Consider the following 15069-nt stretch of genomic DNA (forward strand, 5'->3'; position numbering starts at 1 on the left):
AATTTTTTAATGTGCAAATATTCTATATTTGGAGAGATATACAGTAATCCATTAATATATATAACCACAACAGTCTATTTATTCTTAATAAAACAGTGGTCAGGGGTAAAGATTTGGGTCTGGGATTTGGTAAGGAGTCAGCTGACTATTATAAATAACCAGAAGCTGCAGGCATTTTCTCTCACAGAAACCTACCAATCACCCCAACAAACTGCTGACTTCACCTGAGTGAACATCTAACAAATGTTAGAGTAGAAAAAGATAAAATACAAAACAGAAATAATAAGGGCAAGTTGGATGCTCAAAGCCTGACTTATTAAATGCCAAATAAAAAGCTTACTGTTACAGACATGTAACTAAGTTTTGAAAGATGTACTATGGCCACCATCTCTAAAACACAGCAGCACTACTTACTTTACTGCCAGTAAGTTGACTGAGATGTGGTTTTAGTTCATCACCAATTACCGCATGAACAGCCACCAGGCAGAAGACACAAGCTTTCCGAACACTGCTCTCTGAATTATCATAACCCTACGGAGAGAAGTCCACTGTTAGTACTCCAGGGGATCTGAGAAAACTACCTTTTTAACAGGGACAGAAGATGCAGCTGAAAGATGAAATCTCGAGCATACTAAGGAGAGAAAAGTGCAGATCAAAGTTAACTTTTTAACCTTTTCAAGCATAGACAATGCCCTTCTCTCCCTTCACTTCCCCTACTGCGCCCTCACTGTTAGCCCTCTATATCAGGTTCTTACTTAGTCTGGAAAGCTGCACTTCTCTGACTCTGAGGCTGCTCACTTGCCAATTCACTCTGAAAAAAGTCTCCAGACTAACTTTCCTAAAGCATTAGGTTTTAAGGCAGTCAGCGCTCCTCACTATCCGATAAAACCTAAACTCATTGGTTTGGTAGCTCAAGGTAGTCACATAATCCAGGCCCGATTAAGTTTTACATCTGTTCCATCCCTGCGATTACTTTCTCTAATAAATCTAGTCTATGTAAACTATTCCCCTATGCTTTAATTGTGCCTTTAATAACCTAATTTTATTTAAAAAATTAACTTGTTTCTAATTGACAAATAATAATTGTATATATTTATGGGGTATAATGTGATGTTTCAATACATGTACACTGTGGAATGACCAAATCAGGCTAATCAACATATCCATCACCTCAGATACTTATCATTTCTTTGTGGTAACATTTAAAATGCATTTTCTTTTATAATTGCTACTTTGAAATATACATTATTAACTAGTTACTGTGCTGTGTAATAGATAGCTAGAACCTAATACTCTTTAACTGAAACTTTGTACCTTTTGACTAACATCTTCCCTTTCTCTGTCCATCTCTCCCACTTACGCTTTTGATCACACTACTTACTCTATTTCAATACTCTACAGCAATCTTATCCATGAAATATTTTTGAATCAATTATCTGAATGAATATGCACATTTTACTCCAGGGAAAAAATAGAGCTCATCTCCACTAAAATCCTAATCATTTTATCTTTCTAAAACAACTGCAGAAACATTAAAATATCAATAGATATCTAGCTAAAAGAAGTACATTATTCCTAAGTCATGCAATCAAACTGTTAATTTTATTTTCCATCATTTTAATATAATTGCAATTATAATGTAAATGAACTTTGCTATATGGTCTTTATAATAATGATATGAGGCATTTAGTATGCTTCCTAATTTAACCATTCTAGAGTATTGTAAGTTTACATCTTCCTCCCCAATAACCTCCTTCCTGCGAAATTTCTCCTATTACAAATAACACTGCAAAGAGTATGGCATTCAATGTTTAAATATTTAAGTGCCTGGTATGTGACAAGAACAGGCCAGGTAAATAATGTTCAGTGTCCAAAAAGACACGCACTGTCCCTTCCCAGAACAGTTAGGGAATCACATGGCAGAATGAGGTATTATGGGCAAGGAGTGGAATAGGAATGTAATATTTATGATTGGATAATATTCCATTGTAAGATATATCATGTTGTTTATCCATTTATTAATGGATATTTGGGTTGTTTTCACCTTTTGGCTACTGTGAATAGTGCTGCTATGAACATTCATGTATAACTATTTAAATATTTGCTTTGACTTCTTTTGGGTATATACCTGGGAATAGAATAGGTGGGTTATATGACAATTTTGTGTTAACTTTATCTTTTTCCTTTTTTTTTTTTTCCTTGAGATGACGTCTTGCTCCGTTGCCTAGGCTGGAGTGCAGTATGTGATCTCAGCTCACTGCAACCTCCACCTCCAGGGTTCAAGCAATTCTCCTGCCTCAGTCTCCCACATAGCTGCGATTACAGGTGCCCGCCACCATACCTGGCTAATTTTTGTATTTTTGGTAGAGATGGGGTTGCATCACGTTGGCCAGGCTGCTCTTCAATTCCTGACCTCAAGTGATTCACCCGCCTCGGACTCCCAAAGTGCTGGGATTACAGGTGTGAGCCACCGTGCCCAGCCTTTATGTTAACTTTTTGAGGAACTGCCAAACTGCATTCCACAGCAGCTGTACCACCAATTTGTATTTATGCAAGCAATGTATAAGGGTTCCAATTTTTGTATATCCTCATCAAAACCTGTTATTTTTGTTCTTTTGATCACAACCATCCCAGTGGGTATGAAGTGGTATCTCATTGTGGTTTTGATTTCCGTAATTACTAATGACACCAAGCATCTTTTCACGTACTTGCTGGCCATTTGTACATCTTCTTTGAAGAAATAGCTATTCAAGTCCTTTGTCCATTTAAAAGTTATTTATCCTTTTGCTGTTGAGTTATAAGAGTTCTTTATATATACTCTGGATAGTAGACCATTATCAGATATATAATTTGCAAGAATGTTCTCCCATTCTATAGGTTGTCTTTTCAGTTTTTTGATTAGGTCCTGAGATGAACAAAAGTTATTAATTTTGATGAAGTTCAACTAACCTATTTTTTATTTATCATTGATGCTTTAGGTGTCATATCTAATAATCCACTGCCATAGAGGATGAACTTAAATCTAAGGTCATAAAGATTTATCGCTATGTTTTCTTCTATGAGTTTTATAGTTTTAGTAGCTATATTTAGATCACTGATTTGTTTGAGTAAATTTTGTTTACGGTATGTGGTCACTGAAGTCTCTTTGTTACCTCAGCAGTCAGCCAGTGACCTGACAGAGATTTCCTTAAATGCCTGGGGTCAAAACAAAACAAGACAAACTCTCCCAGTCTTTGCAGATTGACTCTGAGCTGCGTAATCATTCAATTAGCTAGGCTGCCTACAATTCTGTCTTAGCCCAACTCCTACTTGCATGGAGCCCAAAGAACATCCAGAGGTCCAAGCCTAGGGCCCTCTAAGATGGTGGTCCCCAGCCTTTTTGGCACCAGGGACTGGTTTCGTGGAAGGCAATTTTTCCAGATGGGGAAGGGTGATGGGGGGATGGTTTCAGGATGAAACTGTTCCACCTCAGATCATCAGGCATTAGATTCTCATAAGAAGCATGGAACCTAGATCCCTCATATGTGCAACTCACAATAGGCTTCATGCTTCTGTAAGAATCTAATGCCACTGCTGATATGACAGGAGGCGAAGCTCAGGTGGTAATGCTCGCTTGCCCACTGCTCACCTCCTGCTGTGTGGCCCAGTTCCTAACAGGCCATGGATCAGTACCAGTCCATGGCCTGGGGGTTAGGGACCCCTGCTCTAAGGTCTTTTCTGAGCATACTTTTGGTGGATTCCTCAGTACACGTGGGCCCAGCAAAACCCTTATTTCACCAATTATCTTCTTCCTCAGCTTCCTCCTTCCCAGGCTTTTGTTTGCTGCTTGTCTTGTCTGCTCTCCCTTGCCTCAGGTGGCTATGGGTAGTATGTTTTTAAATCTTTTCAATAGACTCCACTTAGGAAGCCACTTCAGCCTGATGGGAGGTGAAACAAAGGCTAGTCTCTGTGCCAGCCTCTCAGGGAATGCCAGAGATAAAAACAACAACAACAACAAAAAAAACATAACCACAATTTTTTGAGAACAAGGTCCGTGTCCTTCTTGGCACCAGCAAGCTACACCACAAATATGGGCCACCATCATCAAGGCTACTGAGCATGGGGGATGGTAGGCAGTTAGGTAAGTTTCTTACTGAAAGTAAAAAAGTATTTTCAGTACATGAAAAAGAATGAAGTTGAAACCCTACCTCACACCATATACAAAAATTAACTCAAGGAGTGATGCACAGAAAATGGCAGACAGAGTAGGAAGCTCCAAGAATTGACCCCTCTACTTAAGCAACCACTGAGCTGGCCAAAATGAATAGAATCATGCTACAATAATATATGAAGTGATTTTCAGTGGCTGCTAAAATCATTAGGTGAAAAGATGATGGGGCAAGGTATATAATGGAGGGATTAGACTAATAACATCTGAACCTACTGATCAATCTTAACATCACTGAAGGCGGGACAACTAGACATTATGTGTCATTCAATGAGATGCCACCTAAAAAAGTTTTCTTATTTGGCTTGGCGGCTCATGCCTGTAATCCCAACACTTTGGGAGGTGGAGGCAGGAGGACTGCTTAAGCCCAGGAGTTGGAGACCAGCCTAAGCAACATAATAAGACACTATCTCTACAAAAAATTAAAAAAATTATCCAGGCAACTCACCACCTAAAACAAACAGGAAATTAAGCCAGAAAGTAATCTTTAAAACATTATACTATAAACTGGAAGTATTAAGCCAGAAAGTAATTTTTAAAACATTATCCTATGTCCTGAAAGTGTAAACTTCATGAAGTATTTAATATGACATGATACTTAGAATTTGCTTTGAAATAGGCCAGGTGCAGTGGCTCATGCCTGTAATCCCAGCACTTTGGGAGGCCGAGGCGGGTGGATCATGAGGTCAGGAGTTGAAGACCAGCCTGGCCAAGATGGTGTAACCTTGTCTCTACTAAAAACTACAAAAATTAGCCGGGCACGGTGGCAGGCACCTGTCGTCCCAGCCAGATACTCAGGAGGCTGAGACAGGAGAATTGCTTGAACACAGGAGGCAGAGGTTTCAGTGAGCCGAGACTGTGCCACTGCACTCCAGCCTGGGTGACAGAGTGAGACTCTGTCTCAAAAAAAAAAAAAAAAAAAAAAAAAGAATTTGCTTTGAAATAAAATTTGATGTATTTTAATTCATTGTAGTATTATTCTAAAGTATTGAAAGTAAGCCTTTTTCTTTCATTAAGTACTCTCTTGGTTACTATAAGTTTTTGGTTAGATCCTAGAGTTCCAAAAAAGTTGATTCTATTCATTTTTTGCCAGCTCAATGGTTGCTTAAGTAGATGGATCAATTCTTGGAGCTTCCTACTCTGTCTGCCATTTTCTGTGCATCACTCCTTGAGTTAATTTCTGTATATGATGTGAGGTAGGGGTTCAACTTCATTGTTTTTCATGTGGAAACCCAGTTGTCCTAGCATCACATTTATTAAAAATACTCTTCTTCCCCACAAAAAACTGTGATAATCAATTGCCTATAAATGTGAGGGTTATTTTTGGATTCTATTTCATTGATCTATTAAGTCTACCTTTACGACAGTACCATGTTGTCTTTACTATCATAGCTTTGTAATACGTTTTAAAATTGAGAGTGTAAGTACTCCAATTTTGTTCTTTTTCAAGTTGATTAGATTCTTCTTTTTTTTTTTTTTTGAGAAGGAGTTTCGCTCTTGTTGCCCAGGCTGGAGTGCAATGGCTCAATCTCAGCTCACTGCAACCTCTGCCTCCTAGGTTCAAGTGATTCTCTTGCCTCAGCCTCCCGAGTAGCTGCGATTACAGAGGCGCACCACCACACCTGGCTGATTTTTTGTATTTTTACTAGAGACGGGGTTTCACTATGGCCAGGCTGGTCTTGAACTCCTGACCTCAAGTGATTTGCCTGCCTCAGCCTCCCAGAGTGCTGGGATTACAGGCGTGAGCCACCACACCCAGCCAAGTTGATTAGATTCTTGAGATTCTTTAACAGTTGATAACCTCCTCTTCCTCTTTCTTCATGCCATTTCTTTATTAAAGAAATTTGGCAGTTTTCCTCGTAGAATTTCCTACATTCTGAATTTGACAGAATATACCCTTAAGGTACAATTTAACATGCTTCTCTATTCTCTGAACTTCCTTTAAACTGACAGTTAAACTGAAGACTAGATTAGATTTAGGTTCAATTGCTTTAGAAAAGAAAACTTTTAATTTTTATTTTTTGGAGACAGGATCTTGCTCTGTCACTTAGGCTGAAGTGCAGTGGTATGACTGTGGCTCACTGCAGTCTCTACCTCCTGAGCTCAAGTGATCCTCCCACTTCAGCCCCCCAAGTAGCTGGGACTACAGGCACATGCCATCACGCCTGGCTAATTTTTAAAATTTTTTTTGTAGCAACAGTTTCTTATTATGTTGCTTAGGCTGGTCTCCAACTCCTGGGCTTAAGCAATCCTCCTGCCTTAGCCTCCCAAAGTGTTGGGTTTACAGGCGTGAGCCACCAAGCCAGGCAAGAAAACTTTTGTCTAGTTGTCCCACCTTCAGTGATATTAAGATTGGTCAGTAGGTTCAGATGTTGTTAGTCTAACTCCTCCATTATATACCCTGCCCCAACATCTTTTTACCTAACGATGTTGGTGGCTACTGAAAATCACTTCATATATCCAATGTTTCAATGAGGCCAAATATATATATATATGTGTGTGTGTGTATATATATAATATATATATATATTATATATATATATATATATATATATATTTTTTTTTTTTTGGAGACAGGCTCTTGCTTAGTCACCCAGGCTGGAATGCAGTGGCATGATCACAGCACACTGCAGCCTCAAATTCCCAGGCTCAGGTGATTCTCCTACCTCAGCCTGCTGAATAGCTGGGACCATAGGCATGCCACTGTGAGCCACCAACCCAGGTAAGAAAACCTGGCTAATTAAAAACAATTTTTTTGTAGAGACGAGGCATCACTATGTTGCCCAGGCTGGTCTCGAACTTCCAGGCTCAAGTGATCCTCTTACCTTGGCTTCCCAAAGTGCTAGGATTACAGGTGTGAGCTACCACACACTGCCTAAGAAATATATATACATATTTTTTGTTTGGAGATGGAGTCTCACTCTGTCTCCCAGGCTGGAGTGCAGTGCTGCAATCTTGGCTCACTGCAACCTCTACCTCCCGGGTTCACGCCATTCTCCCGCCCCAGCCTCCTGAGTAGCCAGAATTACAGGCGTCTGCCACCAGCCAACTAACTTTTGTATTTTTAGTAGATATGGGGTTTCACCATGTTGGCCAGGCTGGTCTCGACCTCCTGACCTCAAGTGACCTGCCCTCCTGGGCTTCCCAAAGGGCTGGGATTACAGGCATGAGCCACCACACCTGGCCAAAAATAATTTTGTAAGTCAATAATTTCTTCTGAATTTACTAGCTGGAATCCTTCTAAAAGTACTTTATCTCATCAAATATTTGGTTATCCTGAAAATAGGATAGGTAGTCTATGTGCTTTGATTCTTTCTCTTTATTAACCAATTTTGGGAATAACCCAATAATCTTCAAAGTTGGCCAGTTTTTAAAGTATCAATAAAAACTCACGAATTTCACTTTAAAATTTGATGTATTTTAATTCATTGTAGCATTATTCTTTTTGACCCTCAAATATGAATAGTTTCCTTGCTTTCAGTCAATAATTCTCAGGCTCATTTTATACATTACCTGCTCCAAACCTGGACTCAGTCATTTTCCCAAAGACACCTGACTCTTTTGAGTGGAAAATGGTATTTGAAGACCACAATCTGGGTGGTAGGGATGCTCAGTGTTACTGAGTTGATACTGATTCAGAGGCTAGTAGGAAACATTTTTTGAGATAAGAAATTAAATAATATTTTCATTTTGACATACCCAATTCAAAGTTAAGGTTTTAAGATTTACTTCATTTTATGACATCATTATTTGCTTTGTCCTAATCTATCTTATCTATCTGATATGTGTATTGATGTTATTACTATTAAAAAATAACCATACTAGCATCTTTCCTAACTATGAATATATTGAATGCAGTTCAAGATTTCTTTGCAGTTTCTTTCATCTTTACGGTATATTCCACTGAAGACTGGTAGTAAAATATTATTTCTTGAGCTCTGACTGCTCTGTTTTCAATAGATCTATTGTCTAATTTCCCCTTTACAAGCTTTAAAATATCTGATTCATGCTTTTTATTAGTTTCTATAGTTTTCTTACTTTTTTTTACCTTGTTTTCTTAAATTTGGGTTTAAGTTTTCATTTGCTTTGTGCCCATGTGTCTAGTGCAACTTCACTGTAGGTATACCTCGCGCCATTATTTTCTTCCTCTTTTTTGAAGAATAGGCAGTATCTTTGGGCTTGACCTCCACAACCGTTTTCTGTTGCTCATGTGTAAGTGAAAGACACTTTTCTGTATTCTATATTTTAAAATAAATTTTCTGTGTTGGGGAGTGGGTTGCACCATGAAAGCTTTTCTAGCTTTACTGATGCAGGATTCTTTCTTCTTGTTACCCATTTTTTAAAAAAATACGGCCTTTGGGTAGTCACCTCTGCCACAATATTGCTATAATGCTCAGTTTATTTTATTTTAGATTCAGGGGGTACATGTGTAGGTTTATTATGTAAGTATACTGTGTGTGATGCTGACGGTTTGGGCTTCTATTGATCCCCTCACCCAAACAGTGAACACAGTATCCAATGGGTAGTTTTTCAACCCTTCCCTTTTCTCCCAACCCCTTTTGGAGTTTCCAGTTGTCTATTGTTCCCACTTTTTATGTCTGTGTGTACCCAATATGTTTAGCTCCCACTTATAACAAGAACATGTGGTATTTTGTTTTCTGTTTCTGCGTTAATTCACTTAGGATAATGGCCTCCAGCTGCATCCATGTTGCCGCAAAGGACATGATTTTGTTCTTTTTTATGGTTGCATAGATGCTTAGTTTAGACTCTAGTCAAGGAATTTTTTGCTAAATAAGCTCTTTCCGGAAGGGAGCTTTTGCAAGGTATTTCTAAGAGGCCTGAGGATCCATGCCACCCCAGCATGATTTGGGCTTCCTGCAGGACCTCTGCCTTTACCTCCAATTTTTTTTATCAGTTATGTATACTTAGCTTTTCACTCTGAATGGGGACACCTCTTTTAGGGGTGAGAACTTGGGTGATTCTCTGGCCCCAGGGTCTTAAAAGTAACTTTTGACTTTCCTTCACACTTTTCCATACCACTGATATTTGCAGGGGAACTTGCTGCTGGTGGCGGTTTGGCCCTATCTGCTCATATTTTGGGGTTCACTGGGATACCTTTTCCTAATTTTGTTGAAGATGTTTTTCATGTTTTTTGTATGCTATCCTAGTTGCTCAGTGAGATAATTTTCTAGTGAGAAAATATGAAGGCATTCAAAAAGTATATTGCCATTGCCTTCTTGCCTTTCATTGCTCTGGTCCTAATACCTACACACCTTAATTTTAATAGTCTATAGCAAAGAGTTAAAATGCTAGTATTTATGTTCATTAGCATTCTTTTGCTTTTCTGATAGGTAAGATGCCTTTTCCCAATAATTGCGTATGCAATAAAATCCTGCACCAACCTATCATCAGAGGAAATAAGAAATTTATAAGAACTTAAAGCCACAATAGCTCTTTGCTAGCATCCTCATACTCTAAGCTATTTATCCAGCAAACATGGATTCAGTACCCATTATATATATGACATATACATATTATATATACTCTGGTGTTTTTTTTTGTTTGTTTTTGTTTGTTTGTTTGTTTTTGAGACAGAGTCTTGCTCTGTTTCCCAGGCTGGAGTGCAGTGGCACAATCTTGGCTCACCGCCAACTCCACCTCTCGGGTTCAAGCAATTCTCCTGCCTCAGCCTCCCGAGTAGCTGGGATTACGGCATGTGCCAACACACCTGGCTAATTTTGTATATTTAGTAGAGACAGAGTCTCTCCATGTTGGTCAAGCTGGTCTTGAACTCCCGACCTCAGGTGATCTGCCCACCTTGGCCTCCCAAAGTGCTGGTATTATAGGTGTGAGCCACTGTGCCTAGCCTATTATACTCTGTTCTTAGTACTAAGGCATAGACAAAGATATCTAGATCTTATGTTAGGACCTCCCAATTTAGTAATATTAAGCTTAGACTAGAATAAAAAATAAATACTATAGATGCATAATGATTAGTTCTCTTTAGGAGGGTTCTTAATATACATACTATGTAATATTAGTCAGCCATTAAAATCATATTGTAAAATATTATTTATTGGATGGAAAGAGTTCACAATGTATGGTTAAGTTTTAAAGCATGTTATAAAACACATCTCATTTTTGTTAAAATGTTTCTATGATGGGGTTTATGTAGCTAAAGAGAAACACATTACATCTATGACTATAAATTAGTATAACCACTTTGGAGTGAAATCTGGCAACACCCAGAAATTCTGTTTCTAGATGTATATATATAAGTGCATGAAGATATTACAAGGAAATTATCACAATATTTGTCAATAAAAAGGAAATAATCCAAATATTTATCAACAGATGAACAGATTAACAATTTGTGGCAAATACATAAATGGCATATTATTCATTCATAAAAAGGAATGAACTTCTAATACAAGCTACAACATGGATGAACTCTGAAAACATTATGCTAAGTGAAATAAGCCAGACTTAAAAGGACAAATATTGTATTATTCCACTTATAAGGAATCTAGCAGAAAATACAATAGAGGTTACCAGGTGCTGGGGGGGATGAAGGGAGGAAGGAATGGGGTTATTGCTTAATGGGTACAGAGTTTCAGTCTGGGATGATGAAAAATTTCTGTATGTGGATAGTAGTGATGGTTGCATAACACTGTGAATGTATTTAATGCTCCTAAATTGTACACTTAAAAATCGTTAATTTTATGTTATGTAAATTTTACCACACCCACATCTATAACCCCCTGGCTAGTTATGAAAAGTCTTTGTCCTGAATATTGCAGACAAACAGGAGGAAGGCTTGATCATGCCAGTAATGATGCCTGGAAAGTACCTAAAATAACTGTATCCCAAATGTATCATGGCTTATTCCTCTCCAAGCTTTGTTGCTTACCTGTATTAGACCTGGCATAATCTCTGGCAAAAGCAGGTTTAGGGTTTCCTTGGACACTCTCTCTATCACTTTTGTTTGCATTTTGATTGCAGCCAGATTAATTGGGTAGTCTGCAGTTTGAATGATAGGACAAAGCACTTTGATGCACTGCTCTGGACTAATTGAAGTGGCCAACACTGATGCCGCTTCCTCAGCAGATCTCACCACCTAAAAAAAATAGGAAATTAAGCCAGAAAGTAATTTTTAAAATATTACACTACATCCTGGAAGTATAAACTTCATGAAGTATTCAATATAATATTTGGAATTTGCTTTGAAAATGCTACAGTAAACAAACATGAAAAGTGAGGGTACAGATTACTGATAAAAAGGATTGGCAAAATGTCAGTAACAGCTGAAGCTAGATGATGGATACATGGGCTTTATTACACTATTCTCCCTTCTTGTGTTCTTTTTTGCTGTTGGCTAAAGTATTTTTTTTTTTTTTTTTTTTGAGATAGGGTCTTGCTCTGTCACCCAGGAAGGAGTGCAGTGGCTTGATCATCAGTCACTGTAGCCTCAAACTCCCAGGCTCAAGTGATACTCTCACCTCAGCCTTCTGAGTAGTTGGAACTACAGGCACGCACCGCCATGCCCGGCTAATTTTTTTTATTTTTATTTTTAGTAGAGATGAGGTCTTGCTATGTTGCCCACGGTGATGTTAAACTCCAGAGCTCCAGCAATCCTCCTGCCTCGGCCTCACAAAGTGCTGGGATTACAAATGTGAGCTGCTGTAAGCGGCCTTAAAGTAGTTTTTAAATCAAATTGTGGTCTAGTTGTGTTAGGGTGAGGAGGCTCTATTTACTTAGACTACAATGTGACTGGAGTCCCCTGCATAAGCCATGCTGAAGCCCTGCTCATTATTAGTACTCTCATCTCTAGGAGTCCTTGAGCCCTCTGTATCACATTAATGAGAAATGAAATAAAAATCATATGATTAATGTGTTGTCAAAAGTTAACATACTATTCCTCCTTGTTTTCCTAATATTTTCTTCCTTCTGTATTGAGCTTGGGGAGGGTAAAACACTGGTTTTGTGATGAAGACAAGAAATGGCTGTCTATCTTCTTACTAGAGTCTGTAATCTCTAAAGATAGTCTTAAGAACACGTAAAAATAACTGCTTTTGATGCTACTTTGGCAGTCTCTCACTTAAGATCTCAATAGGTGAAAAATGCTTAGAAAGGTACAGTGGGACATACACTGAAAAAAAAAAAAAAAAAAAGGCCAGGAGTGGTGGCTCAGCCTATAATCCCAGCACTTTGGGAGGCTGAGGCAGGCAGATCACGAGGTCAGGAGATCGAGACCACCCTGGCTAACATGGTGAAACCCTGTCTCCACTAAAAATAGAAAAAAATTAGCACGGTGTGGTGGCATGCACCTGTAGTCCCAGCTATTAGGGAGGCTGAGGCAGGAGAATCGCTTGAACCCAGAGAGGCAGAGATTGCAGTGAGCCAAGATCGCGCCACTGCACTCCAGCCAGGGCGACAGAGTGAGACTCCGTCTAAAAACCAACCAACCAAACAAACAAACAAACAAAAAACAAGAAAATACACTGGACGTTAGAAGACCCAGAGCTAATTTCAGCTTTAATACCTTAAGGGTGTCAATTTTATATTTTGTAGGGATGCTACAGGCCTTATTTGGGTCAAAAGGTAGATAACTAAACTACAAATATTAGATATCATTTTTAAACTTTCAGTGAAATGCCATAGATGTACCACTACCAAACACGGTTGAATAAAACAAAAACAAAAACAGAAAACAAAACTGGGTCGGGCAAGGTGGCTCAAGTCTGTAATCCCAGCACTCTGGGAGGCCAAGCCAGGCAGATCACTTGAGGCCAGGAGTTCGAGACCAGCCTTGCAAACACAGCGAAACCCCGTTTCCACACAAAAATTAGCTGGGCATGGTGGTGCACACCTGTAATCCCAGCTATTTGGGAGGCTGAGGCAGGAGAACCAGTTGAACTCAGGAGGCAAAGGTTGCAGTGAGCTGAGATCGTGCCACTGCACTCCAGCCTGGGTGACAGCGAGACTCGGTCTCAAAACAAAAAAACCCCAAAACCCCTGCAAAAATCCAGATATATTTAAAAGTTATGATTCACTCTTCTAAAAGAGTCACAGTGAAATCTCTTAAAAAAGTAATTACCCCAAGGGTTTCAATTTCCCTGCATCCTCACCAACATATTGTCTATATTTCTTTTGGGTGTTAAGTGGTCTCTCACTGTGGCTTTGGTTACATTTTCCTAATGACTAATGATGTTGAACATCTTTTCATGTGCTTATTGCCATTTGTATATCTTTGGAGAAATGTTTATTCAGATCCTTTGTCCATTTAAAAAACTGGGCCATCTTTTCATTGCTGAGTTGTAAGAATATATATTATGGATATTAGTACCTTATGAGATACATGTCTGCAAAATTTTTCTCCCATTCTATGAGTTGCCTTTTCACTTTCAGGATAATGTCCTTTGAAGGACAGAAAAGATTTCCTTTGATTTTTTATTTAATTTTTGAGACAGAGTCTTGCTCTGTCACCCAGACTGGAATGCAGTGGCATGATCTTAGCTCACTGCAGCCTCCGCCTCTCTGGTTCAAGCAATTCTCCTGCCTCAGCCTCCCAAATTGGTGGGATTACAGGTGTCCACCATGACACCTGGCTAATTTTTGTATTTTTAGTGGAGATGGGGTTTTGCCATGTTGGTCAGGCTGGTCTCGAACTCCTGACCTCAAGTGATCCACCTGCTTGGCCTCCCAAAGTGCTGGGATTACAGGCGTAAGCCACCATGCCCAGCCAATTTTTTTTTTTTTAAATGTTACCTCTAGCTGACCACTAAGCTAATAAAGCACAAAAGGATTTAATGCTGAGGAAGTCCAAATTGTCTTTTCTGTTGTTGGTTGCTTCTGCTTTTAGTTATATTATGAAATCATTGCCTAATCCAAGGTAACAAAGATTTATACCTCTGCTTTCTTCGGAGAGGTTTATAGCTTTAGCTCTTGCATTTGGCTCTGATTCATTTTATCTCACTGCTATTTTAACCTTCCTTTTTTGATTTGTCTTTTGCTTCTGTCTTGGTTCTACCATAGATACCTAATGCTATTGCTCAGTTGCTTTCTCTTAGAAATACAGTCCTTACAGAACTAAAAGTAGAACTCCATTTGATCCAGCAATCCCACTATTGGGTATCTACCTAGAAAAAAAGAAGTCATGATATGAAAAAGATACTTGCACACAGGTGTTTATAGCAGCACAATTGGCAATTGCAAAAATATGGAAATAGCCCAAATGCACATCAATCAATGAATGGATAAAGAAATTGTGTATCTGTATACACACACACACACACACCATGTGTATGTGTATATACGCACACACACACCATGGAATACTACTCAGCCATAGAAAGGAATGAAATAATGGCATCCACAGCAACCTGGATGGAATTGGTGATCTTTTATTCTAAGTGAAGTAACTCAGGAATGGAAAACCAAACATCATATGTTCTCATTCATTAGTGGGAGCTAGGCTATGAGGGTGCAAAGGTATAAAATGATACAATGGACTTTGGGGACTTGGGGGAAAGAGTGGGTGTGGGGTGAGGGATAAAAGACTACACATTGGGTACAGTGTACACCGCTAGGGTGACGGATGCACCAAAATCTCAGAAATCACCACTAAAGAACTTATTCATATAACCAAACACCATCTGTTCCTCAAAAACCTATTGAAATAAAAAAAATAGTCCCTATTTGAACATTTTTTTTCTAATTCTTTCAATCCTCATAGTTACCTAATCGATGTCACTGGTGAAGAAGGGGAGAGAGATATCATGGCTACCAAGTACTATGAAACAGGTTCACGGAACTCTTCCATGAAAGCTATCCTCACTACTTTGGTGAATAAACTTGCAACA

General features: G+C 38.9%; 1 protein-coding gene across 50 annotated transcripts in view; it reads right to left on the reverse strand.

Moving 5' to 3' along the window:
- CLASP2 (cytoplasmic linker associated protein 2) overlaps nucleotides 1-15069 on the reverse strand; it is a 221376-nt gene that overhangs the window by 4248 nt on the left and 202059 nt on the right. For all 50 annotated transcript variants that reach the window (XM_024355363.3, XM_054681601.2, XM_054681602.2 and 47 more), the window contains 2 exons: nucleotides 11118-11324; nucleotides 415-531 (listed from right to left, as the gene is read on the reverse strand). In XM_024355363.3, coding sequence (XP_024211131.1) covers nucleotides 415-531; nucleotides 11118-11324 — 324 coding nt within the window. The remainder of the gene's footprint in view (nucleotides 1-414; nucleotides 532-11117; nucleotides 11325-15069) is intronic.

The sequence above is a fragment of the Pan troglodytes genome, chromosome 2 (genome assembly GCF_028858775.2).
Source record: "Pan troglodytes isolate AG18354 chromosome 2, NHGRI_mPanTro3-v2.0_pri, whole genome shotgun sequence".
In the NCBI taxonomy this organism is placed as follows: Eukaryota; Metazoa; Chordata; class Mammalia; order Primates; family Hominidae; genus Pan; species Pan troglodytes.